This window comes from Trichomycterus rosablanca, chromosome 6 (assembly GCF_030014385.1).
Source record: "Trichomycterus rosablanca isolate fTriRos1 chromosome 6, fTriRos1.hap1, whole genome shotgun sequence".
NCBI lineage: Eukaryota > Metazoa > Chordata > Actinopteri > Siluriformes > Trichomycteridae > Trichomycterus > Trichomycterus rosablanca.
Genome location: NC_085993.1, coordinates 38,728,332 through 38,756,327, shown reverse-complemented (window position 1 = coordinate 38,756,327; position 27,996 = coordinate 38,728,332). Strand labels below are relative to the sequence as shown.

Genomic DNA, 27,996 nt, shown 5'->3' with positions numbered 1-27,996 from the left:
CCTTTTTTGGTCCTTTCACTTTATAATTGCTTTTTTATTTTCAGATTTTGTCCCTGATTCCACGTTGGGGCGTGCCATCAAACTGAGGGGTATACTGACTGACTGCATAATGAAGAAGGCTGAGGTCATTCCTCAATGTGCATGAAATATAACTCTCTATACACCACATTTACCATATTCAGTAAATAAATACTGACACTAATGACCAAGCTCTATTAAGCTAGCTGTCTTAGATAACATTTGGCACAGATCACAGTATAATAGCGATAAACTCTGCCAGATTATGCACTTCAACAGCCATAAAAGGAAAAGATGAGTTTAGGTGGGGAATTTACCATAGCTGAAATTGAAGCATAGAGCTTAAGATCTGAATCTAGATCTTTTCATACACTTATTTTCAGTGTGAATACATTGTTATGCAAGTTCTAGATCAAGGCTTAAACTTAGTTTTTTTTTTAATTAAATAGCAAAACATCTGGCCTGGAATTGGCTCTATACAGGAGTGCTATCTGACCTGCCATCTTAAATGAATAGTTTGGCCCAAGCGACATTAACCTTGTAGCACCAGTGCAAAATTAAACACCAACTTTGGCCGCCAAACAAGTCTTGGCTGACCAATGTCAGGGCAACCGTACAAGAAATAATATATATTAATTTTGGTTGAACTGTTCTTTCAAAACAGACATTATGTTTATAAAGAGCTGCGTTTCTTTATTTATCCTGGTGTTGGTTCATATGTCCATCCATCCGTGTATTATTTTCAGCTTTGCTCTTTCCGTGGACTCGGGCTTTTAGCCATGTCGCCTTTTGTGCTCAGCCTCTTCAACACCTTCATAGGTTTAAACTTAGGCGTCTTCTTCTTCTTCTGTTCACTCTCAGTGTGGAACTCTGGAGAAAGAGAAAAGTAGGTTTTATGCTGGAGATACAAACATATAACACAAAGAGGACAGTCTCTGTCAGTCTGTACCTTTTCTTTTTAGCATAGCAGCTACAAGCTTATCTTCTTCCTCCTCCCTGCAGAACAAATCAAAACCTTTATTATAATCCTGCAAACCACAAGATTTAGTTCTTGTTTAAACTTGCGTTTTTTATGACATCATCATTGATCATGACAACACAATATTATTATATGCATATAATATCTTTCAGATTTATTATAATGATGACCGAGTGGTTTCATTTGTATAGATACATTCATTTCCTCTTTTCAGTTTTTTGATCCTAGTTTTGAGTGTACCAGTACAGATCTATATATTTGAGGTGTAACATTACCTCTGTCTGTCCTGATCCATGCAGTTGATGATCTGGTTCCTCTGCTCAATGGTGGTTACTAATTCATTCATCAGCTGTTTCTCCCTGTCTCGATCTTCTTCATTCCAGTCTTTCTCTGTCAGACAGATAGACATACATAAATAAAGTGCAATTTAATGGTAGATGCACAAACCATCAGAGATTTAGAAAACAAATGTAAATAATACGCATCCTTTAAAGCAGCTGTCCCCAATCCTTTTTGCACCATGGACCGGTTTCATATATGACACAATTTCACGGACCAGCGGGGGCAGGAGGTTTTACAATAGAGTAACAATAGAATGGAAAATCAGTGTGAATCCTAAGCTTTTTTCGCTGCAACAAGACACTGCTCCCACCTAGTGGTGATTGGGGACAATAACACCCAAAGAGTATTGAAATTTGAATTGCTCTTGTAGCAATCTCTAATTATTTCTTCTTTCTGTGCGGCCCAGTGGTTGGGGACCACTGCTTTAAAGGATCCTCATAGTGCAGGTTTTACAAACTTGTGAACTGATCTGATTACTCAGGATTATCACTACATGATTACCTTGATTATAGCATTAGAATAGCATAGCCTGAACATTTTGGGCCAAGGTTTTGTATAAATTATCACATTTTCGTATAAATAAACAAATGCAGGAAAGATTAATGCCAGTTTTGATGGATTTTGAGGTCATGCTGACACCCACGTGACATCTCCACAAAAACATCACTTCTAGTGCCAGCAAGCATTGAAAAATGACTACAAGGAGGTAAGATGTTAAGATTTGTAATTTGCTCATACAATGACAAAGAAAGACTTGGAAGTTTTGGTTTTGGTACTTGGTCTAAAAACTAGCACTGGCACTTTTTACCTTATATTTTGGAGGCAGCACACAGTGGCACAAACAGCTGCTTTGCAAGCTGTGGCACCTCCATATTTGTTTTGCTACTGATATCTCCTAGTAACAGAAAATCATGTACCTGCATGTATGATTGTTCTTGATTTAACTCTGATTAGAGACGAAAATAAAAGCACATGAATACCAGAACTATTTGTGGTATGAATTTTTAACATAACACATTATATTATAAATACAGTATATGCTACAAATAGGCCAGACATAGTATTCTATAGACATGTCATATAATTTATATACATATACACACTTATTATGTATCATTATACACAGTGGAGTCACATTATTATGACTACTTCCAACTTTTGACAACGGCAGCGTGTAGCTCATAAAGGAAGTCATGTTTCGTGAGCTAGGTTGGTGTGTATATAAGGTGTGCAATAGGCTGTCTGCACATGGGTAAATTTGTCTTCCCTGGGGCGGATGGGCCGTTCCAGCAAGACAATGCGACATGTCACTCGGCTAGAAATGTACTACATTGGTTGGAAGAGCGTGACCAAGACTTCCAGGTACTACCCTGGCCCCCTTATTCCCCAGACTTAAACCCAATTGAGCATTTGTGGGACCACCTCAATTGTCGTTTTTGCTCTATGGATCCTCCCCCACGCACCCTCCAGCAGCTGTGGGATGAACTGCAGTCAGCATGGCTCCAGATACCCGTGACAACCTACCAGGACCTTATTGAGTCACTCCCAGCCCGTCAAGCTGATGTCCGTGCTGCACACGGCGATTACTCTGGATATTAGCTAGTGGTCATAATAATGTGACTGTGTATATAAGACATAGTCTACTAAACTTCAAGGATATTAATTAGTCCAGTTAATAAGCATAAGCTTTTCTCTCATCAGTACTGGCCCAGATGTTTTCAGGATTTCAATTTTTTACTTTGATTTTTCTACTCCCCTATGTTAACTCTGCTCACAGCGTAAATACTGATGCTTTATTCACATGGAACTGTTACTAATTCACTAAGTGTGTTGTTTGCCCACCTGGTTTATTAAGAAGACATCTAAGCTCATACTCCACATCTGCTTGTCTCTCCTCCAGATTCTGCTGCTTCACACTGACAAGCACATAGACCACAGTTAATGTCCCTGCTTATGTTCAAGTCAACTCGCCGAATAAATGAAAAATCCTATTGAATGAGCCAACAGAAATCATTCACTGATTTCAAGATTCACTACTACTCACGTGTAGACCAGCTCAGCTTCTCTGCGAACCAGTAGGTGTTTTTCATGAATCAGAGTGAACCAGTCCACCAGCAGCCGCTCTTCCTCTTCCTCTGAAGTACAAAGGTTAGCAGCTTAAAAACTAATGTTTACCCAGCTAGTTCAATAACAATAATATTATTATTTATTTATAAATGTAATTATTTCAATGTCATGTTTTACACACTTTGGTTACATTCATGACCAGACAGGAAGTTACTGGTAACACGAGATTCATCAGTTCAAGTTTAATGTCAAACACAGTCATGGACAATTTTGTATCTCCAATTCACCTCACTTGCATGTCTTTGGACTGTGTGAGGAAACCGGAGCTCTCGGAGGAAACCCACACAGACACAGGGAGAACATGCAAACTCCACACAGAAAGGACCCAGATCGCTCCACCTGGGAATCGAACCTGGGGCCTTCTTGCTGTTAGGCGACAGTGTACCCATTATTACATAATATATTACTTTATTATCATGCTTATTTACTGTTAGAGCTACAAATTATGTCCAAGTTCTATAGCCGAGTATAAACTCCTTTACCATTAGAGCAATCCCTGAGCGTCCCTTCTAGCTCCACTCCTCTTTGCTCCAGCTCATCCAGCTGCCTCTCGAGCATCCCCATCTCAACATGAATATCCTCTACAGGAATGTACTGATCTGACTGTACCTGCACATGCACAGAGGAGACATAGAATTAACATCAGGGATAATACAGCATGTGCCACAGGAGATTCTGTTTCACTGGAAGAGTGGTCTCCAATCAAAGTCTGAAAAACCCCACACTATGGTAAAAGTACGCTTAATAAAGCTTGTACAGTCAGATGTAATCTAATACCACCAAATTAGGACTAAGAGGCCGTTATGCAAGAACGAAATCTGCTGTGAGGCTAAGCTGTGTCATCAGGATAAAACTTGTAATATGTTGTCCTGTGTACAAAGTGCATCCATCTGAGTAGCGTCTGGCTTGGCTCTAGTGACACAGGAGTGAATTATGAGCAAAGCACCCCTCCCTAATAGTCAAAGGTAAACATTTTGGTAGATATTGCCATATTTTAGAAGGCTAAATTTTGCTTCATCTTGACCAGAGATGTGATGGTAGCATATTTTCAGTACTTTTATTTGTTGCAACATAAATAACATTATACATTATAAATAACATTATTTTTTATAATGCAACAGTATTCGAATTTTGGCCAAGACTGATTGTACATCCAAATACAATACAAATCCAATACAAATCTGCTCTTAAATAAACTTCCACTAACACTCACGTTAACTGTTCAAGCATGTAACCGTTCAAGCATGTAACCGTTCAATCTAAACTGTTTCTACTTGTTTTTTATTTACAACACTGAGAGATGCAGAACACCTTGCGTTTGATGAGAGGAAAACCATGTCCAGGGGCAGGAGGACGAGCAGGTCGAGGGCCTTTTGGGGGTCTGGACTGTGGGGAGGTGACTGTGGGAGAAGTCTTCCGATTGAACGGATTCATCCGCTGGAGTAATAGTAAGGTAGAGAAAAAAAGGGATTATGATTAACTAGAAGAGATATTATAATATCTTCCTGGTCTGCCCACATTATCCATCAGTAATATAAAAAGCACTTTTTTTTTAAAAGATATCATACAAACAGACCAAGCTGTACAAAAATAGTATTACAAAACATAGAAATGTCTTACCCATACTTTCCTATACCTATAAATTCTGGAGACACCCAGACTAAAGGTGGCATCTTTTAAAGGTACCTGTCTAAGGGGGCAGCATTTTGACAACAAATATTCTGGGTTAATTATGCTAGCCCACTACTGCTGGGATCCAGAGTTTGAGTTCCCAGCTGTGTTTTCAGCCAGTCAGGCATCTACATACAGACATGATTGACCATGTCTGAGGGGATCGACTGGTGTCCTGTCCGGGCTGTGTTACTGCACTGAGTCCGGGAAAGTTATTCCGGGGAAGCCCGACCCACCACAACCCTGACCAGGATAAAGTGGTGGTAAAACACGAAACTGACATGGAACATAAATGAATGTCCTTGGCTGGCATTGTACAATTATGATTTGGGAAAGTGGTAGCTTAGTGGCTCATGAGCCAGACTATTGATCGGGAGGTCACTAGTTCAAGCCCTACCACTGCCAAGTTGCTGTTGAGTGTCTAAGCAGGGCTCTTAAGCATCAACTGCTGGCATTTGATTGGGTTAAAACTGTCACAGAGTATAAAGCATACATTTACATTCAGCCATCAGCTACACAATCAGCATTTGAATTGTAATTTGAAACTTACTTATTTGGATATATAAGAACCCTTGACAGGTTAAAAAATTCCCAGGGCAGTGGTAGCTCAAGGGTTAGGGTATTGGACTAATAATCAGAGGGTTGCTGGTTCAAGCCTCACTGCAGTCACTTATGAGCCCATGTGCAAGGTCCTTAACCCTCAATTGCTCAAATTGTATCTGGTGATAATTGTAAATCGCTTTGGCTAAAAGCTTCTGCTAAATGCAGCATATGTAAATGCCCTTTAAACTGGGTAGTCTTTATCTCATCTTTCTATTTTTAATGTAATAATGTTAATATATGAATGTCTGACACTGCCCACCTTATTGGGTGTGCTTGGTGACTGTGAGGACGCAGACCCAGTTAGTGGACTGGGCCCAGCTGGAGGGCGAGGAGGAGGAGGCCTTGTAGCTTTACCCTCCGCGCTCCTATTGGTCTCGGGAGTGGCAGGTGCTGAGCAGGTATTACTGTGTGGTGGTGACGGAGAGGAACCAGGTGACAGACAGGACTTAATCTCAGATGGAGGTGTTGAGGGGGACGAGTCAGGACTGTTGATTGAAGGTTCCGAAACGCTTTTAGTAAATACATGTTCCTGTTCAATAATGGAAGGCTGCTGTTTGGTGGCGCCTGTCGTTCGAGAGAAGCCGTGGTCTGACGATGAAGAGGAGAGGCTCTCTGTGCTAAGAGCTGGAGAGGGACAGGCAGAGGAAGACTGAGAAGGTGAAAGAGCTGTACGAGCAGCAGCAGACAAGCAACAGATTGGAACAATGAGGAAAGTAGATAAAAAATATGAACAGAGTGGGGGGACAAGGAGAGCAGCAAGTTACAAAAACATACATATACACTTAGTCTTAAATAACAGTGATAATATAATATAACTGACATTTTTACCTGTCAAGCTCCACTTAATCACTTATTTGATTTTTAACTTGTAAATGAATTAAAAATGTAAATATAAAAAATGTAAAAATGTAAATCTCCTATTCAAAAAAAGCAATCAGGCCCAAATTGTGGTCAAGTTTTTTTAATGTTTGCTTTAATTATCCTTGAGATGTGTCTAGAATTCAGTTGGAATCCACCTGTTGCAATGTGAATTGACTGAACATCATTTAAAAAGGTACACACCTAGTTCTATATGGGCCCATCATTTATACTGCATTGTCAGGACATGGCACGTGTTGCAACAGTAAAGCTGCATAATCAAAGCATGCAAGTGCTAGACTGGCCTGCCAACAGTCCAGTCCTGTCTCCTACTGAAACACATAATGAACCTAAAAATACAGCTCCCATAAGGTTGGTAACCTGAAGACACAAACACAGACTAGGACAGGGATATAAAACAATATCTAAGGCTACAACTTGGAATCTTTCTAAAGCTGGTCATCTGTCCAATTTGGGCAACCAGTATAAAAGGTCTTTGGTTAGGGAAGTAAAACAAAAAAACAATGGACACTTTAAAAGAGCTCGAAAAGTCCTGTCCAGAGATTGGACATGTTGAACGACACTCCATAAAGCAAGCCTTTATGACTGAGTGGAAGCCAATAGTAATTAAAATGCTTGTAAAGGTCTGATTAGATTAAAATTAAACTGTTTAGGCAAAACCACAGGCTAATACCATCCCTACAGTGAAAAGTAATGGTGGTAGCATCATGCTCTGGGAGTGCCTCACAGCAACAGGGAGACTTAAAATAATTGAGGGATGGATTGGTTGATAAACTTTCTGAGTCTACATCATGTGTCTTGAAATACATCTGTGTTCTCTGCACCGCAAACACCTTAGGATCGTATAAATATACAAGCTTCAGTATGTGCAAATTTAAACTATAAAAAGTACTGACTGTCATTCGGCAATGTACATTTACTTACCTGTAGAGGAAGATTTTGGAGCTTTAGGTGCAAGCCGTTTTTTACTCCTGACGCTTCCTGGACTCTCAGAGTAGGTGGGACTACCTTTTCCAGAAGGTGTGTCAGCTCCAGTGGCCTCAGCTGCCTGGGAAATACTGTACCATGGATGGACTGCAACCACAGATGTTGGGACTGACATATCTGCAGATTCTGCCTCTGGCCCCTCATTGTCATCATCGTCGAAGGGATTAGAGGGCGTATCTGGACCAGATCCCATATCCTTCTGCACAGGAGTGGAGCTACCGTTCCTAGGCTTGGCTATACCTGTGGGAGGAGGAACAGGAGCCAACTTTTTCTTGGACTCCTGTTTTACAAGAGCCATCCAGGGAGGGTCTTTGAGTTTGGGAGTGTCATTTGATTGGCTAAAGCCAGGTAGGAGGTAGAAGCAATGGCAAACAAAGACAAAAACACGGACAGATGAAGACATTAATAAATGGGACAGTGAAACACACAAACAGAATGGGTCTTTTGATGAATGAATCAGTAGGAATAGGCAGGCATTCTTACCTGCCAGGTGACTGGGATCTTGCGCGAGGTACTGGGGTAGACAATCTATGTTCTCTACCTTCTCCTTGGAATTGGAAAAAAGATTGGAAAAAAGAGGGGGCAATAAGAATCTGACATCCAAAAAAATTTATTCCACTTTTTTCACATTATTAATTGGATTGATTTTTGTAAAACAACACTTAATTCCTAAATTGATCCCTGCAACACTTTCCTAAAAAGTTTGGGACAGGGGCAAAATAGGCCCGCCATGGCTAAATTTTAGTACTCCTAGTTCCCACATCCACAAACTGCTCAATCCGACAAGATGGAAGGTGTCTTGTTTGCTTTGCTTATTTTTTTTCTGGCTACAAACCCACCATATTGTGGACTGACTTTATGCTTTCAAACCTATGACTGTACAAATCGGTATCACTTTCTTACTGAACTCTAACCCAGCGGTCCCCAACCTTTTTTGCACCACGGACCGGTTTCGTATAAGATATAATTTCACGGACCAGCAAGGGCGGGAGAATGTAACAATTCTGCTCACAAATTATGGAAATTAAGCTTTTTTCGCTGCAATGAGACGCTTCTCCCACCTAGGGGTGATAGGAGACAATAACACCCGAAATGTGTTAGAAATGGAAGCAGTGAAAACTGCTTTTCTAGCAATCTCTTATTATTTATTCTTTCTGTGGGGACTGGTAATAAATGACCCGGTGGTTGGGGACCACTGCTCTAAGGTAAAAACAACTGGCAACCTAACCCTCCACAAACCAAGTGTCTGATTAAAAAGCATCCAATAAACAAATCCAAATAAATTAATGGAAATGTAAAACATAAAGGACCTCACAATGTAACAAGATGGGGTCATTATTGAGAATTTATTTATGTGTCTCTAAAATATTGCTATTGGAAATCAGCATCATGTGCTGATTTCATTTATTTTTATCTCTGCAGATGTGAATTCCTCATACACATGAAGCTGCCAGTATGCCTGCCTAGTACAGCATATAGCTCAGCACAATGATAAAACATCAGAGCTAAACATCCACTACAAAACTCACCATTGACTGCTGGACTCTGTGGGGGTCTGGATGGGCGTGGCCTGGGTACCGGACGAGCAGAAATAGAGGGGTCAGACACTTTTCTTGGGGCAGGTATTGGTCGACTGCCTTCTTTCTCGCTCTTTGCCGGGGTAACAGAAAGAGTGACATTGGCTACTTCCGCAGACGGCTGTAATTGCTCTTCTTCCTCTTCATCAAAAGGATTTGGAGGACTGGAAGTGCGAGCTTCTGTCTCTTCTATTGATCCGTCCTCGACTTTGTCTTGCGCTGCTCTTGCTTTTGAGTTCTGCTCATCTTCTCCATCTAGAGAGTTTGTTTTAGGAGAGGAATCGGGTGGAGTAAGACATTCTGCCTGTGCTACTTCCAAACTTTCCCCACAAGGAGGGGCTTCAGGGCCTGAGGTTGGCACTGTTGAACTAAAATGCCCGCTCAGATCAGGACGACCATTCTGACTGAGTGAAGAAGTTCTGGCAAAATGGTGAGTGCAGACCAGGGATCCAGAATTTTCCACAAGTTTGTAAGAGCCAGGCAATAATGTGCTGCTGCAGTCCCTACATCTGTAATTAAACACAGGAACGGGTTAATAGCCTGGTCAAATAAAATAATGGTACGTTGAGATAAACGCAAAATAAATGCAAAAATAAATGCAATCTGAACATGATCAGGTACAGGTAGATAGTAGAAAGAATGGTCACATGACAATCTAATGGTGGGAAGACTATAATTGTAAATGAATTTATCACAGATAACAATCTTGGAATTTTTTATATACATTGTTCTTCTGGTGCAATTAAATGCTCTCTCTGCTTTTGGGACAGCTCCTTATCCTCAACTCTGGTGTTTATATAACACGTCACAGATTTAATCAGGCTGTAACCAAACTTTAGGTCACACAGACAAGCTGTCTACATTTCTTAACCTGACTAAGTTCTATCATAGTACTACCATGTTTTAGACTAATCAAAAATGTCCTTATTAGGCCAAATACAATATCACAGTAAAATCAAGTCAAGCCTATGTACAGTATGCCTTCACAAGTAAAACAAAAGTCAAAACAAACATGCATCATTAAAACACTGTGTTACATTTTGCTCTACCACCAGGAATGTGTTCTTACCTAAAACAGTTGCGGTGGTAAAGTCTGCCTTCAACAAGAAACCTTTGAACGAGGTGAACGTGCATCCCACAGGCAGCACATGTACTGCTTAAAGTGTTGCGTTTTAACTGGCTGTCTGCACTTGACTGTAAAAAGGTTAGAAACCAGGATAAAACAGGAGCCAGAATTAACCAGGCAAACATACAGATGAAATGATCAGGTAAGCAGTAACAATAACGCTGTAATAATTTGCAGTGACCTCCTCCCTCTGAGGGTACAAATGGGCCCAAAGCATGCCAGCAAAACACCCCCGACAGAGCCACCGGACCCCCTTACTGTAGGAGTCAAGCATTCCAGACTTTATCACCCAATAATGCACCCTCTTTTTAAAGTCACTAAAATTGTTTTCTCTTGCTATTCATAATCATTTCAGCAGTATTATTATAATACTGCTTATTATTTACTTTTTTCTTCAATTTGTCACCTGTCCGTATATGTGCAATTCATCCTGTTATCTTTTTTAAATGCATTTTCTCCCCATTTTGCCTCGTGAATTTGCACATCCAATTTGTCTTCCGCTGCTGACGGACTCCAGATTTGCATCCAAGGGGAGCACGTCGCTGCCCACGCCTTCTTTACACGTGTACAGCCCTCCTCTTCTCGTCCGCGCTTCCTGCACAGGTGTCTCTTCTGCCAATCAGGGTCCTTACACAGCGTATGAAGACCCACCCACTCACATATAGTCCGGTCCCCACCCTGCAGATACGGTGGCCAATTAGTATCTGCTGCAGGCACTGCCAATTATGCCCGCCAGATGTCGCCCAGCCGACCGGTGGCAACACCGAGCCTCGAACCCGGGAGTTCAGAAACTCTGTGCTGGTGCGTCAGCGGAATATCCCGCTGCGCCACCTGGGCGCCCCCAACGAACATCTTTTTAAAGCAGCTGAGTTTGGTAAATGCAGTCTATGATTTTTCATTATTGGTAAATATTCATTTATTTGTTTACACGTTTTATTGCCAAACATGACAACCAGATACTATTGAAGCTAAGGAGACAAACCATATCCTACTGCAAATGAATTAGTCAAATTAGTACACCACCAATAGCAGTCTAAAAATATGTAAATTGGATTATGAGTCTGATTATTAAAGTTTAAATTCTCAAAACAATTAAGGACTTTTTGTTAGAAGTAGCTAAATACATCAAACTAGTGCATAACTGTAGAAGTTACTGGCATATGAATGAGAGACTTCCATTACTTGTATAATTAATTAGGTGAAGACTTAGAGTGTCTGTTCAGAAACTTCTAAATATTATTTGTACATAAATATTTGAATATGATTGCCCAGACTCAAAATGGTCTCAAATATTCCACACAGCAAGTCACACTCCTGTGTTGACTAATCCTCAGCCTAATTCAAAGTTATGCAGGAGTAAAAATGCCTCCCACTGCTTTCTACACTCTCAGAGTCAATAGAGCATAAAGCTCCAGCACCGGCTTTCAGAATGCATTAGTCCTAATTGAGAACATGGACTTCCGCCAAATTCAGACCCTGTCTTCTTTTTTGCATCTTTAATGGGTCGTGTTCAAATAAGTCATTTATGAGGCAAAACACACCATGGTAACACACACACACATCAGCTATTAGTCTAGGTTAAACTCAAATAAGTTTTGAGTAGGCATGCATGGATATTACATGCTATTACATGCAGGCTGCAAGTGTAAACCAAGATTCATCATACCTCAGTTGTGTTGGTTCTATCCTCAAAAGAAGTGGGTAATTTCTTTATTGCTGGTTCTGTATGACCTGGACCTCCAGGTCTCTTCATACATGGTGGGTTTGCTAAAATTAAAGTTTGACATCTTAATTTTTATGGATTCATATATACCATACTTATTTGACAGCATGTACCAAATAATGCATCACTCACCATGTGATCTATCTGTAAAGAAGTTGTAGTACTGGGAGACATAGGTGATCATGCTGAGGCGGTCAGGCACTTTCATAGACACCATATCCTCTGCGTCCAACAGAGCTGGAATATCCAGCTCCGACTCCGCCACTGAAAATGCCTGAGGAGGGATGGGAAAGAATGGGGTTTAGATATATTAAAAACAGAAGAGACTCAAGATCAACAATACATGGCTTTTTCCTGCCATTGTAAATTTAGGCAGACCAAAGAAATGACTTTTTTTTTTAAGCCCATTAAGCTAAAACCAAAAATATGTGTACATTTGTAAATGAATGAATGAATTGGAACCACTGGTCAAAAAAAATATGTATATGTATATGATTTGAAGGTGCATAACATTTCTCTTAATGCCAGATCATTTTTTAGCTAGGCTGCCTAACATATTGTTAGTGATTATATTTGACTATAGCTGGTGACTTCTCTGTGCCCATGTAAATAGGGCTACACAGACTGTACCCATTACAAAATACATGGAACAGTGGTCTCTTATAAATGTCTGGTAAAGAGTCTCATAAATATGAGTGGAATTTTGTGAAGATGTTCAAATGCAATTCAGGCAATACACAAGACAGGTTCTGCTGTTCACATTTAAGCAAGCTTTATGTAGCTATGGACTAACAGGCTGCTGTGCAGGAAAGAATACCTAAAGCAGCCATTAATAACAATACTGGCCTACTATTCTGGGGGGTGGAAGGAAGGCAAAGTGCCTACAGGAAACCCACTAGGGCCTGAGGAAGAGGAAGTTGAACTCTTTAAAGACAGTGACAGGTGCTAAACATTCATATTCTCTGCAGAACCACTGTGCTATTATTAACTGAACTGTACAGACAATGTCATTACCATTGCAGTGGTAGCTTAAAAGTACTGCACAACTAATAAGATGGTCACTGTCTTAAGCTCCACCACAGCCAGGTTGTCGCTTTGAGTCCTTGACCTCTGATTGCATGGATTGTATTTTGGCACAACGGTAAATCATTTTGGATAAAAGCGTCTATTTAATGCCAGAAATGTAAATGTATATCCAACACATACTCAACTTCGACACAAAGATTAAAAGCATTACTCGATCCAAGTACAACTCATGCCCCTGAGAAACACCGGTGATAACACTGGTAAACTTAATTTCACCTTATGGGCAACTTCGCCCAGGGACAAAAGGACGTTTATCTGTTAAGCTGCAAAATGTTTCCATAGAGCTGATAAAATAGGTGAGCTGTTGCTGAGTTACTGTATTTAGATCTGATAATGACGGGCTCTGATACAGTCTCACGCTGCGTCAGCTGGCTTTGATGTTAGACTGAAGCTGAGTGTTATTTACACAGTAAAATGAACAAATGCAGCATAGGTACCTGAACTGGTTTTCTCCTGTTACCACCATGAAATCTTGAGGACGTTTATATTATTAAACTACATATTATAGTGGAGAGTAAGGCAAATTGAACAGATGACACTATCAATAGATTAACAGGTTACCCGATAAACTGGTAACCTTCAAAGCCATTGTTCAATTAATGATGTTGCTTTCAAAATTTATTTAAATTGATTGACAACAGCTTGGGTTGTTTTGACCCAATCAGAAGACAGAATGTGGAGAATCACTATTGATAGGGCCACAAGAAATGGGAATCAAGTAGATGGCACTTAATCATAATAACGGTTTATTTGAATTGAGAGAGAAGCTACAGACCTCTCTTACACATAAGTGGTACAGAGTGCTAAATTGATTCACCCTCAGTGAGTACTATAGCTAAGTTTTAAGGTTTACAAGTAGACTAATCTTTTGTATTATATTTTACCAGCCTCTGATAATGTGAATGTGCTTTTGATGTGCTTTAATTGAACTTTTTACTATGTTTATAATGTTAGTCACGTTTAAAATGCTACTAGCTACCTAATTTTTTTTTATAAGGTCCTAAGCATGCTTTAGCAGCACTAAATATCGTATTGTTCTGCAAATCAATAAGGGAATCAATCAGCGCTGCTGTATCACTAATTCTTACTGTCGGCTGTGTCTGAAATTACATACTCTTGTTCATAAAAATGTGTCAAATTAGCATACAACCTAGTGTATTAACTATTTGGACACACTGTTTGTTTATGTTTGTTTCTTTAGTTCTTAACGCCATGATAATGGGCTATGGCTATTATCATGGCTAGCTAATAGATCGTCTTTAAATGTCAATGTGGTGAGTCGATTTGCTTTCTATACTTATATAGCTATCTATGCTTATGGTGGTTAGAGTGTTTGTGTAACTATGAGGATGTAGAGTTTCAATTGTTTTTTCCTAACTTATATGGCGTTTTAAGTGCAAGTGCTTTCAAGAATTTAAGCAGTTTTTGGGGAGGTACTGAGATGAAAATTTCCTTGTAGCTGTTCGTATTGTAGAATTTTGTGCTGATGGTGTTCATCTGCATTAATAGAGGATGTGTTTAACAGAAGTTCGTGATCCCCAGAGGTGGCAAGTGGGGGCCTGGTCTCCTTTTAGCATGTATGGGTGAGTTTGGTGTGTCCTATGCGGCATCCTGGGACACACTATTTAATGCAGGAGCAAGCGATCTAGGATGAAACTATTTTTCCATACTTTCTCGATTCCAGTCCAAAACATCATTCACATATTTAAACCATGTCATAAATATGGAGCACCAATTATTTTTAGTCAATGGTAGTGAAATGTAGAAACAGGCCAATCAGCTCCCAACTTCCAGACACTGATGGCACTCATACTTACAACTTTAATGACAGGGTGGATGATTTTCTGCTGTGCAATGTTTTACACCCCACAAAACCAATAATGCTGTAACAATGTAGTTTTACTTCATGGTGCAAAAACAAATAAAGCACAATAGTAAAGTCACTTGAAGGTTCAACAAGTGTTTACTAAAGGAAATACAACTATTTCTGAGCAGTACAAAATTACAGTCTAGTCACCACCAGTAGGTCATTCCAAAGTGTGAGACATCAACACTGGCAGTACACACATTAGTGCTTAGCTATGATGTCAGCATGTGGCACCCTATGATTTTCAGATTATTTGTGGTCAGCAGTACAAAATAACTAGTTTTGATAGATACTCACCAGCTGGTTGTTCTCATAGACATTTTCTTTGGAGAGGGAGTCAAAGTCTCTGCAGAAAAAACAAAACAGAACAATAACGATCACAATTAGAAACATTTGAAGGAGGTGACATACTGTAGTTTACCCACAGAAAATGAATCATTTGATGGAAAGTAAGTAGAATATATAATTCTTTGGTTAACATTGAAGCACTGTACAGCAAAAAAGTAGTTGCCCGGATAAATCAGGAATTTAACACCACTAGAGAGATTTTCCATTAGATCATTTGTTTTCGGTACTTCTAGTATTTGCCTTAAATCCCATACCCATCAATCGGAGCCCATTTTGCTCCTGTGCATGCTCATGTAAAACCCACACTGTTATATAATTTAATATTTAAAGCTACAAGATGAACTACTATCATTATAAAATAATTAGCTCACGATACATAATAACCAAGCTCCACTGAAAATGGTGTCTTAGTAATTTCCAAGTAGGCCTTTAAAACCTGATTTTCAGAAACGGTTAGTATTTGTTAAACCAAGTAACACAATCGGGCATATTCCAATCTTCAGTTGTTGAAACACATTCTTCTGATATCCTTAACTGTTGCACATTAATTACACTAAATACTACCTGGACCTAAGATGGCATGAACAACATGAAAAAACAAACCACAATTTTATCATTAACTTAAGTAAAAATTTTATGCAACACCTACAGGGGTTGGACAATGAAACTGAAACACCTGGTTTTAGACCACAATAATTTATTAGTATGGTGTAGGGCCTCCTTTTGCGGCCAATACAGCGTCAATTCGTCTTGGAAATGACATATACAAGTCCTGCACAGTGGTCAGAGGGATTTTAAGCCATTCTTCTTGCAGGATAGTGGCCAGGTCACTACGTGATGCTGGTGGAGGAAAACGTTTCCTGACTCGCTTCTCCAAAACACCCCAAAGTGGCTCAATAATATTTAGATCTGGTGACTGTGCAGGCCATGGAAGATGTTCAACTTCACTTTCATGTTCATCAAACCAATCTTTCACCAGTCTTGCTGTGTGTATTGGTGCATTGTCATCCTGATACACGGCACCGCCTTCAGGATACAATGTTTGAACCATTGGATGCACATGGTCCTCCAGAATGGTTCGGTAGTCCTTGGCAGTGACGCGCCCATCTAGCACAAGTATTGGGCCAAGGGAATGCCATGATATGGCAGCCCAAACCATCACTGATCCACCCCCATGCTTCACTCTGGGCATGCAACAGTCTGGGTGGTACGCTTCTTTGGGGCTTCTCCACACCGTAACTCTCCCGGATGTGGGGAAAACAGTAAAGGTGGACTCATCAGAGAACAATACATGTTTCACATTGTCCACAGCCCAAGATTTGCGCTCCTTGCACCATTGAAACCGACGTTTGGCATTGGCACGAGTGACCAAAGGTTTGGCTATAGCAGCCCGGCCGTGTATATCGACCCTGTGGAGCTCCCGACGGACAGTTCTGGTGGAAACAGGAGAGTTGAGGTGCACATTTAATTCTGCCGTGATTTGGGCAGCCGTGGTTTTATGTTTTTTGGATACAATCCGGGTTAGCACCCGAACATCCCTTTCAGACAGCTTCCTCTTGCGTCCACAGTTAATCCTGTTGGATGTGGTTTGTCCTTCTTGGTGGTATGCTGACATTACCCTGGATACCGTGGCTCTTGATACATCACAAAGACTTGCTGTCTTGGTCACAGATGCGCCAGCAAGACGTGCACCAACAATTTGTCCTCTTTTGAACTCTGGTATGTCACCCATAATGTTGTGTGCATTGCAATATTTTGAGCAAAACTGTGCTCTTACCCTGCTAATTGAACCTTCACACTCTGCTCTTACTGGTGCAATGTGCAATTAATGAAGATTGGCCACCAGACTGGTCCAATTTAGCCATGAAACCTCCCACACTAAAATGACAGGTGTTTCAGTTTCATTGTCCAACCCCTGTATATCACCCATGTAAAAAAGTAATAGCCCTACTATACTTCATAACTAAATAAGCTTTAGCAGCAGCAAGTGCAGCCAAACCCTTCTAAAACCTGGAGATCTGTTTTTCACATCACAGTGTTGAACTTTTTTCACAGAATTGTTTCACTTCAGCCACATAAAAAGAGCTTTCACACAGAAAATTTGTGAAATGTCTGTTTAAGTTCCTGCCGCAGCATCTTAACTGGGTTCACCTCAAAGGGTCAATAATGGCAATGCAAAATCAAACAGCCTACATGAAAAAGAAGCCAATAATAGAAGCTAAAGTCAAAAGTTGTTTCTGCAACTGTTCTTTTTCAGTGAACAAATGGCTGGAACACATTATTCTGTGTCTAAAAAACATCAGTGAATTTGAGGGGTTTTTTTAAGTTTAGGATTTTTTTTTTATATGATGAACAATGGTTGGGTCAAAAATATACATGACTTCCAAATTCCTCATTAGTAATTATGCAAGACTATAGACTATTTTGGGCCCATATAAATAGGGCTAGTCTGACTAAAGTAAGCCACAACTATTACACTGGAAAAGTAGAAGTTTTTCTGTACAGATCTCAGAAAGCAAGATTATTTGTACAAACAACTGTTTGTAAGTACAAAATACATGGAACAGTGGTGTCTTTGTCAAGCTCAGTAAGATGATTTAGAATCAACTGTAAGTCCCTTTTGGACACTGCGTTAAACGTAGGCAAATAATAAATCAGTTACTTTATTAGAACTATTCCAGTGGTTACTGATTTAGGTGAAAAACACACATAAACCCTTAGTTTTGTGTCCTGTAGAATGGATTCACATTTTATTATAAATAATTAAATATGCCAAAATCCATCCATTTTATTAAATAAAAAGTATGTTTACTTCTTATTTAAACTACATAGACAAACAAATAATAACACATAACTAAATGAAACACACAGTCAAAAGTGCAGCAGATAGAAGGTCATGTCCGGTGTTGGGATAAAAGTGCCTGGTGTTAACCTAAACAATAGCCTCTCTGTATAGTAAATGAAACGTGGGTTCTAGTTTGCAGACACACTAAGCTGCAGTGCAGAAATGAATGAGGCCAGCTGGCAGTGAGCTGCTATCTTCTCTGGAGCTGCCGGCTCTCGTCATACTGTTACAGTGATCGGCTCATCCTTAAAAGGGATCTGCTGTACTCCTGTTTAGCTTACACTATGCTCTCGAACATAGAATAAGCTTAAGGATATGAATACAAACCCAGGAGTTCCAAAATATAGTCTACTGCATACAAATCATTCTGAAACTCTAATACATAAACCACTATGCTTACACTACGCAAATTCCAGAATTCTGAAATATAGAGAAATAAATACAACACAAGAATTTTAGAATAGCTCTCAAATGTAATTTACATACACACATTGGATTTTAAAATGGTATATGGCTTAAATGCAATTCAATAGGGGTGAGAATCTTTTGGTTACTCCATTGCAATTATAAAACAACAAAAAAATGGACCCTCGTACCTTTACGTCTAACTTTGGCAAATGTTGATCAACCTTTGGATCAAATGTTGGTTATGATGACAAGCATTTGTTAGTTTGTTTGTTTTATTAGGATTATAACATCATGTTTTACACACTTTGGTTACGTTCATGACAGGAACGGTAGTCCCTCATTACACAAGGTTCATCAGTTCACAAGGTTATATCAAACACAGTCATGGACAATTTAGTGTATCCATGTCTTTGCACCCGGAGGAAACCCACGCAGACACTGGGAGAACATGCAAACTCCACACAGAAAGGACCTGGGCCGCCCCACCTGGGGATCGAACCCAGGACTTAATTGCTGTGAGGCAGCAGAGCTACCCACTAAGCCACCGTGCTGTCCTTGACAACCATTTGTGTTTCCACCCAACAGCAGCAGACGACAATATTGTAAACAGGTACAAATGTTTTACACCTTTAAGGACAGCATTTTAATTAAGAACTTTTACAGAAAAAAAAAGGAAAAACATTGCTGAATAAGATCTGTGAAAGTAGTGCTAAGAAAGATGAAAGCGAAGCAACCAAAAAGTGTGCATACCCATAACAGAACTGGTGCTCAGCCAAAAGGACAAACCTCAGACCCATCGGTCAACTTCAAACCCATCAGAAACTGGACTTAGTCAATCATTAGTCAAAAATATTCAGAGGAATTCTAAGGCATGGCTTCCAAATTCCTCATTAGTGATCATGCATGACAACAGACTATTTTGTGCCCACATAAACAGGGCTAGTCAGACTAAAGTAAGCCACAACTATTACACTGGAATAATTATCTAAATTATTCATTGTGATCTGGTGTTACAACAGAAAAATTTACCAACATGTTATGACTCACTGCGTGTATATAAAGGTTTTAATGAACTGAAATTTAATGTACTGAGATGCTGTCAAGGTAGTTTAAAATTAAGAGTTGCTGTGAGTCACTCTGAAACCGTTCAATTTAAGTCACATTCTTGAAAATTAGGAACCGACTTTCTTGCATGCACACACAGCAGTAAGGGATTAGAGGAGCATCGTCATTGACAATCTAGAGAAATCTTGTTGAACTTTCATCCTGTACTTTGTAACTAATATAATCATGCTAATGTGCTTAAGTTTTTCATTCTGTCTCTAACAGTAAGAAGAGATTATATTCATATGCTGGAAGAGTAAAGTTGTCAGAAAGATCTTTAAGATATCAGCACTGTCTCAAATTGTTGACTAATACGTTTAACAATCCTTGTAATGAAACTGATTGTTGCCAATCAAATTTGTTCAAAATCTAGATTCAGAATGAGCAACTAGTTTTTTTTTGTGCTGTCTGGAATCCTTTTTCAATTCTACAATACTGCCACATGTGCCATGTTACCCCCTCATGTTCTGTCTAGGGTCACTGAGACCTTTTTAACAGCTTGATACTTCATGATCTTTCCTAATAATAAACCTGCACATAAACAATATTTTTATATTGATATTGTGTTCCATACACGCCCTAAGTTATACACTTCTGTTTACAAGATTAAAGGTATTAGATGTTCCTACGTTTTTTATTTCTGTCTGGTGTTGAGGGTGCAACTGACTCTCTTACACACACACACACACATGTACACGCAACCCTTTACAAGCTTTAGAGCAAACTTTATTACAAAACTTATTATTAGCAGTATTTATTTAGAGAATTTAATGAGAAAGACATTAGGGATGTAACAATGCACCACAAGACAGTTAATAACAGATTCAAAAATTCCACAATTCAAATCGATTTGACATGTAAAATGAATCGATATTCACTTTAAACAGCAGAGGGCATTGGCGCTACACACCTCGCCTGGTTGACGTCACTGGCGCTATACGCCTGGTTCCCAGATTAGGGGTTTTTCAGCCAAATTGGGCTTAATTTAAAATTGTTTTGCATAGTTTGTACGTACCTCAGAAATAAAAAGACATTCATTATTTAAATAAATAAAAGATAATCACAAATATGGTATTTTACTTTATTTTTTAAGAGAAATAATAATTTGTCTTCAATTTCAGTTTAAAAAACAAATCGGGGAAAAAATCGTATCGTGAACCCAGTATCGTGAATCTCATCGTATCGTGGGTAGAGTGTATCGTTACATCCCTAAGAGACATAAAATGGATGAATTTTAAAATGCTGGTTAACTGCACAAACTTAGACTGTGAGAATTTTGAACAGTAAATAAAACTGGATGGAATCTAAAATGTTAAACCAACTAAAGATGCTACATTTCTAAACAATAAATTCTAAACAAGAAAAATTCTAGAAAATTCAGAAATCCCGAAGGTTTTTTAGGCACCTTAGGTTTCAGAACTTTAACTGAAACCGGTAAACCTTTAGGGAGTGAAACAGAAGGCCTGTCACACTTCCTTTAATCAGAACCACCCATAACCAGTGTTTCCAGATGGAATAGTTTCCATCCCAACTGAGCTGTTTATTTGTTGATATTACAGTCTACATTTATTGCATTTAGCAGACACCTTTATCCAAAGCAACTTACAAAATGTGACTGTATACAAACCAACCAATGAAGGGTTAGGAGCCTTGCTCAGGGGCCCAACAGTGGAAACTTCTGATCACCAGTCCAGTACCTAAACCACTAAGCTACACCACTGCCCTACAGCATTTTGTCTGTAAACTGAACACAACAGTTAATCCAATCTGGCAACAGTAACTGTGCCTGCCTTAGGGAGGCCTATGTACAACTTCCTGAACATGGAAACTAGTTTGTAAACAGCTGACAAGAGAAGAGAAAGGCTCACACTGTAACAAATCCCAGATTCACAACATTTGCCAGAAACAAACACATTGTTCTGCATTCTCTAATTGACCTGGTTCCCAGGGTGGCTGCTGTCTATCTGTCCTGTAAAAGAATCTGAAGAACTTTTAGATTAATATGATTATGTTTTAATGCACTGCCTGGAGTACCAGGAACCGGAACAAGGACGCGATGATTAAATCAGGCCCTGATCCAAATCATCAGCACATCAGACTAAGTTTGTCAGACTGGATTTAGCATTAGCTGGAAGGCTCACACAAATGCATATTTTATTAGTAGACAGTAGACACGAGCACACCCAAACTGAAAGCAGTCGTTTGTTTATCTCGCTCTGAAGCTACTCATGCACATCAGCCCAGTTTTTCAGGCATGCGTATGTACACGTTTTACACTCACATGCTGAAGTGCAAACACCCCACACCACAAAATACTTCCTGAGTGTAAGACTTTTTAAGGTACAGACTTCATGTCACAACATCTGTTTGTTTTGGGCTATGATTAAGAATGACGCAGTGTCTCTAAAAACTGCTTCATCGTTACAATCTCACTCCACTGTGAGTTTTTACTGCCTGATCTAATGCTGATGCATTAAGATTGTGACCTTGAGGAGCAACCTCTAATACAGCACAGACAAAAGTTTCCATGGTGTTGTCAGACTCCAGTCCTGGAGAGACACAGTCAAGCATCTTGTACAATGCCTAGTTGGTTTTAATTCGTAGCCACTTTATCCATGTCAGATTCAGATTCACAGTAATCTAAAGCTTATTGTAGTTTGTTTGTTTGTTTATTAGGATTTTAACGTCATGTTTTACACTTTGGTTACATTCATGACAGGAACGGTAGTTACTAGGGTTGGGCGGTATGACGATATTACCGTATACCGCGGTATTCAAAAATGGTGACGGTATTTAAAAATGGTGACGGTATTTAAAAATGGTGACGGTATTTTTTAAATGTGAAGCGCCGAATTTCTGCTTCAGGTTTACCTTGAAAACTGAGACTTTAGGACATGCGCGCATCCACAGTGAGGGAGGGGTGGGAGGGGTAGGCGGTTGGAGCTCGCTGATTGGCTGTGAGGTGCTCACTGGTGATAACACAGAGAGACGAGTGAAAAGCCACACTGGCTAGCATTAGCTGTGAGCTAACAAGCAGAAACTGAAAAACGGCTCGTCTTTTAATTTTTCAAAATCAACATTTTTTATCAGTTCAACCGGAAATGAACACAAGCGCGTGCATGCGCGGACATGTACTTATTTACTAAATATATCTTCAGTGTAAATCGAGCACAAGTGTTGAGAAAAAGGAGCAAACAGTAATAATAACGTTACGCCCAATCCGCTGTTCTGACTCTTGTCTGCCATAGATTTTCCTGCCTATGTAAGAACTATTTTCTCCTAAATAAAAGCGCTATATTAAGAAAAAAGAACGTCTCACCTGTCGTGTAATGTGAATTATAAAATATATTGTCTGGCCCTTTAAGAATGTTAAGCGCACTATAGGGCGTAGGGAGCGAGTGTGTAGGGAAGAGAGCGGATTTGTACCGTTTCCGTGCTCGTGTTTTGCACTGAGCTTGTGTGACATGTAAAGTAGCGTTCTCGTTAACCACTCAAATGTTTGGACTTTGAATTATTTTAACATTATTTTACATCACCGTCATCGCAACATGAACATTTACATTCATATTTTTTGTTACGGTATAGAACTTAATTCTGGATTACAGGCATAACTAATCGTACACGTTCATACACTTTTAAGAAATATCTGTAACTATAAACTAAGCAGTTAACTTTTGAAATATATTGAAGTGTGTAGCCTGCTATTATTCTGTATTGTGTGGGCAGAGAGAGATTACAATGCCAAAATGTTGTGTTAATGTTTGTGGTGAAGTGTAATTGATACACATGCATTTATACTTATGCGTATTTATTATAGATCAGACAAGATAAGCAATGTTTGACGTTCAGATTGTTAAATCTTTTTATAATAAAACATTGAAATATTGTAATTGCACTCAAGTGTGTACACTGTAAAGTTTGTCCACGACACAACCCCCCCCAAAACCAAACAGACAGAGCCAAGCCCTGGCTGGGAGTACTATTTTGCATTTTTAATGTACATTTTATTGTATATGTATAATGTGACCCTGGTTCAGTAGCACCCAAGGATGACGGGTCCCAGCTGAACCTGGTTCCTCTCAAGGTTTCTTCCTGTAATTTTAAGAGAGTTTTTCCTTGCCACTGTTGCCCTTGGCTTGCTCAACAGGAGTTGTTGTCAGTCCTGGATTCTGTAAAGTTGCAAATAAATTTGGCTTGGCTTGACTAATTAGTTGTTACACCAGTTTAGATTAACTGTGCATTTTGCTTTTGATTTCTTAACATTTTCTTTTGAGAAACTGGCTCAGAGATTAACTGAATAGGAACAGAGCATGTGAGCATTGTTAATTTCATCTCAGCATTGACCTCCTCTCTCAAAATGCACAAAGGCTTGAACTGAGCTTAAGACATCTGTGTATGGAATAGGCTAAACAGCCCCATCCGTTAGACATTTAATAACTTCAAAGAAAAACAACTGTTTTTAATAAACTGAGTCAGGAGCCTTAACGCTGTGATACGTTTCCTCGAAAGTGCATTTGAGAGCAGCCTGAAATGATCTTTGGGATTTTTAGCCAACCATCAAACTAGGAGGCAGGTAGTAAACGTTTCTAAACACCAAAGGTGCTTTTATAGCTGCACTTTCGTTTTATGGCTTGCTATATTTGGGCATGTGTAAAAACTGTTTTTCTGTGTCGATCTCTGGTCCACCTTAATTTAAGTATACAGGGATTATGTTAAGTGTATTTTAAAACCTATTATAAGGCCAGGTATTCAGGCTAATTGTGTGCTGTTACTCTATGCTTCAAGTAACGCCCTGGTGGGATCAGAATGCTGTGGTCAGCAGAGAAATCCCAGACCACACAAATAATTTTATGCAGCCTGAAAAAAAACTGGATGATACATATGAAGTAAAATCGGAAATTACTACAACTTTTAAAAAGTGAATTGAAAACAACCTTAATGTCAAATTAAAACCAAAACCATGTGATGTGAAAAGCCTAGTTTCTCTCAAACTACATCTATTATAATTAGTTTGAATGCAAAATATTAATTACAACTACTGCTTAGTTGTATAAAGCTGGTGAGTAAATAAAATGATTGTTTTACTTATTACAAGGAAACTACTTGATTATTCCAATCCCAGTTAGGTTTCACTAGTGTACAATATGTTTCACATAGCCACAGTAACTGGATCTCAGAATTAAACCACTGCCTGTCAACCAACACTACCTGCTACACCACCAAGTCTCCTGACACACCCTCATAACAGTCAAAAATAAAGAACTGTAAAAGTTCTGAGAACTGTCTCACAATGGAATGGATTTACTCAGAAGAGCTGATACAAATCTAACTTCTTCATACCAAGGCACTCACCACAGACAAGAAACACAAAGGGGTGGCTGTGGCCGCTGAACGATATAATAGCATCTGACAACAGAGTGTTTACTCAGTCTTTTATAAAGTGATTTTGGAATGGTGCATTATCAATTACTTCATTAATATAATAAAATTACTGAGTCATCAGTTGAATCATTTAAAAGTGATACTATAACACATTTTACCATTGTGCCTATTTTAGTAGTTTCTATTGTTTATCTGCATGAGTCGCTATTCTTCAAAAATGCATGACTATTACAAAACACAATATTAAAGCCCAGGTGGCGCAGCGGGATATTCGGCTAGCACACCAGCTACGAGATTCTGAACTCCTCGGTTCGAAACCTGTCGTTGCCACCGATCAGCTGGGCACCATCTAGCAGGCATAATTGGCAGTGCCTGCAGGGAGGGATAATCGAACTATGTGAGCGGTACAGATCACTGGGTCACAGGTTAAATGAACCACTTTATTTTTTTTGTGGGTTGTTAAAGTCTTAAAGAAGGCAGGCCTAAATTCAGTCAACTTTGCCTGTCTCTAATTACAGAACTTATTGCAGCCCGATCAGCCATATCCAACCTGCTTTTTCAGTTCTTGTTTGTGTGTGTGTATGTGGCTGGATAAATAAATACATAAAAAATAAAACAAACAGAAGTATACTTACATGAGATCCGGCCTGTGTTTGTGTATTATAGCACAAAAAGCAAGTCCATCCCTGAAGGACGTTGACATGTTAGTAATATCCACATCTTTGTACCCTTTACACTGGTCTCTGCACCATTCCTGTAAGGCTTTTAATGATCCCATTGTTTAATGATCCCGATTTAAAATGTCCACGATTGTTTCTTTAGAGCTAAGAGGTAAAGTTTCTGTAGGTTGGAGCAAGATGAATTGTCACCTTTGGTCAAGTCCCACTGAGATTATAGTACAGTACAGTACAGTACAGTACAGTACTTCACACAACAGACAAAGACGCTTATTGCAATAATAATGCTAAACACTGCAATATTCTGATAAAAAATTAGAATGGAAAATATACATTTTTAAAATACTGTTACACTAGTTGCTGTGGAAATATTACAGAATAACTGTACTCAACTGATGGTTTTGTGTTAATGTGAATACCGGTCCTTTTACCATTTTACAATCATTAATGCCACATGGAGGGGAATTCTAACAAAATACATGAATAAACTGTTAACAGCTGAGCTGCATATTCCAGATATCAGTGATGATGTGATTATATGTATCAATTTAATTACTCCACAATATATTGTTTAGCAAATATGGTAGCCTAACTTCAAACAGCTTGCTAACAATAATTTGAAGAAAATTCCTCTCACAGAAACTTACTATATTTTAAATTGGAGAATACTAACAGAAAACATCAAAATACTGTTATTAGTTAAGTGCTAAATTGCATAGTGTGGGTATAAATTAGTTAGTATTGCAAATACCAGTATCATGATGACAATGACCCAATAACATATTGTCCTACCCTAGCGTACAGAGAAAACAATACAATACTTAGTTATTAGCTAATATCTTAGTTAATAGTAACTTTACATTAACTATTTTGGTCGTTGTTTTGTTCATTTAATTTTGTTTGTTATGAACACAACTATACATTTACTAGGGTTAGACAAAACCGTTTCGGCTAGTAATACATTTAAATAATGTTTTATTAACTAGAGGTTTTGCTAAAGAAGCTAAATGTTAAAATGTTATTCTGTCTCAGATAAATAAGTCTATAATTCTGAGGTAAAGCAGAATATTAATAGAACAGCTGGTTATTTGTTAGAGAAGATACTGAACTACCTACAGCTATTTACTAACTGAACGAATTTGAATATTCGCAGCTACAAGACGGTTAGCTTGCCAGCTCCTAACAGAAGTCTGGTTATTTCAACTTCAATATGTTACTGTTCAGTAGCTGGTTATACAAATAATCTTTCCACAGGACAAGATTTCCACCCGACAAGTCCACGACAACTGTGTAATGTCACACTCCATTCCAGAAAAATCACTCCAGAAATCCCTCGCTTCAGTGTACTTGACTTTGATTTATCCAAGTGTCAGTAATTCCAGTAGTCCACGCTTCTCTGGGAACAAACACAGAACGTTTTAGATTCGGACAGTCCCTGTAAATGATGAATAATCGCAACCATGTACACCAACCACCGCGTTATTTCATTACAGACACACTACAAGTCCACCCATGACCGTCCCTGCTCTGAGCAAGAAAGCAGAACTCAAGTCAGGACTCAGACACAGGTGTGTTCCAAATCACTCCATAATCACTATATAGTGCACTACTTTGTATATACTCATACGCCCTATGTAGTGCACTATATTTCTCCTTGATAGCTGCTTAAAATTCGGTTCTTCCTCAACAAGCGGGGAAATGGTTTGCGCCGCCCTGTGGTTGGAAGTGCAAACAGGAAAATATAAACAAGTAATGCACCGGATTCCAACCAACTGCAGTGAAAGCAGGACAGAAACGTCATTCATTCATTCATTTTCTTAACCGCTTATCCACTTAGGGTCGCGCTTCTGCTGGATTCCATCCCAGCCCTCCAACGGGCGCAAGGCACACAGCAACACCCTGTGTACCAGTCCAGCGCAGGACAGACACACACACAAACACGCCTATAGGGCAATTCAGTGTCTCCAATTAACTTGACTGCATGTTTTTGGACTGTGGGAGGAAACCGGAGCTCCTAGAGGAAACTCACGCAGACACAGGGAGAACATGCAAATTCCACACAGAAAGGACCCAGACCACCCCGTCTGGACCTTCTTGCTGTGAGGCGACAGTGCTACCCACTGAGCCACCGCCACCCCACAGAGACCTCAGAGTTTCTTTTCTTTTTCTTTAAAATGCTGGTTCGTCAGGTAAATGAACTATTTTGTGAGCTCGGGTAAATCAGAAGATGCTGTTACTGCTGCAGAG

At 39.3% G+C, this 27,996-nt stretch overlaps 1 protein-coding gene across 1 annotated transcript; it reads right to left on the bottom strand.

Annotated features, from left to right (window-relative positions):
- Positions 1-186: 186 nt before the first annotated feature.
- Positions 187-26,032, bottom strand: micall1a (MICAL-like 1a). Its single transcript, XM_062997816.1, has 16 exons — positions 25,708-26,032; positions 15,283-15,331; positions 12,165-12,306; positions 11,976-12,076; positions 10,253-10,377; positions 9,136-9,692; positions 8,090-8,153; positions 7,544-7,944; positions 6,000-6,406; positions 4,778-4,903; positions 3,949-4,075; positions 3,384-3,474; positions 3,182-3,255; positions 1,273-1,387; positions 968-1,014; positions 187-888 (listed from the first exon to the last, which is right to left on the bottom strand). Exons 1-16 carry the CDS (start codon positions 25,848-25,850, stop codon positions 761-763), a joined length of 2,697 nt encoding a protein of 898 aa, XP_062853886.1. The 5' UTR covers positions 25,851-26,032; the 3' UTR covers positions 187-760.
- Between the last annotated feature and the right edge of the window lie 1,964 nt (positions 26,033-27,996).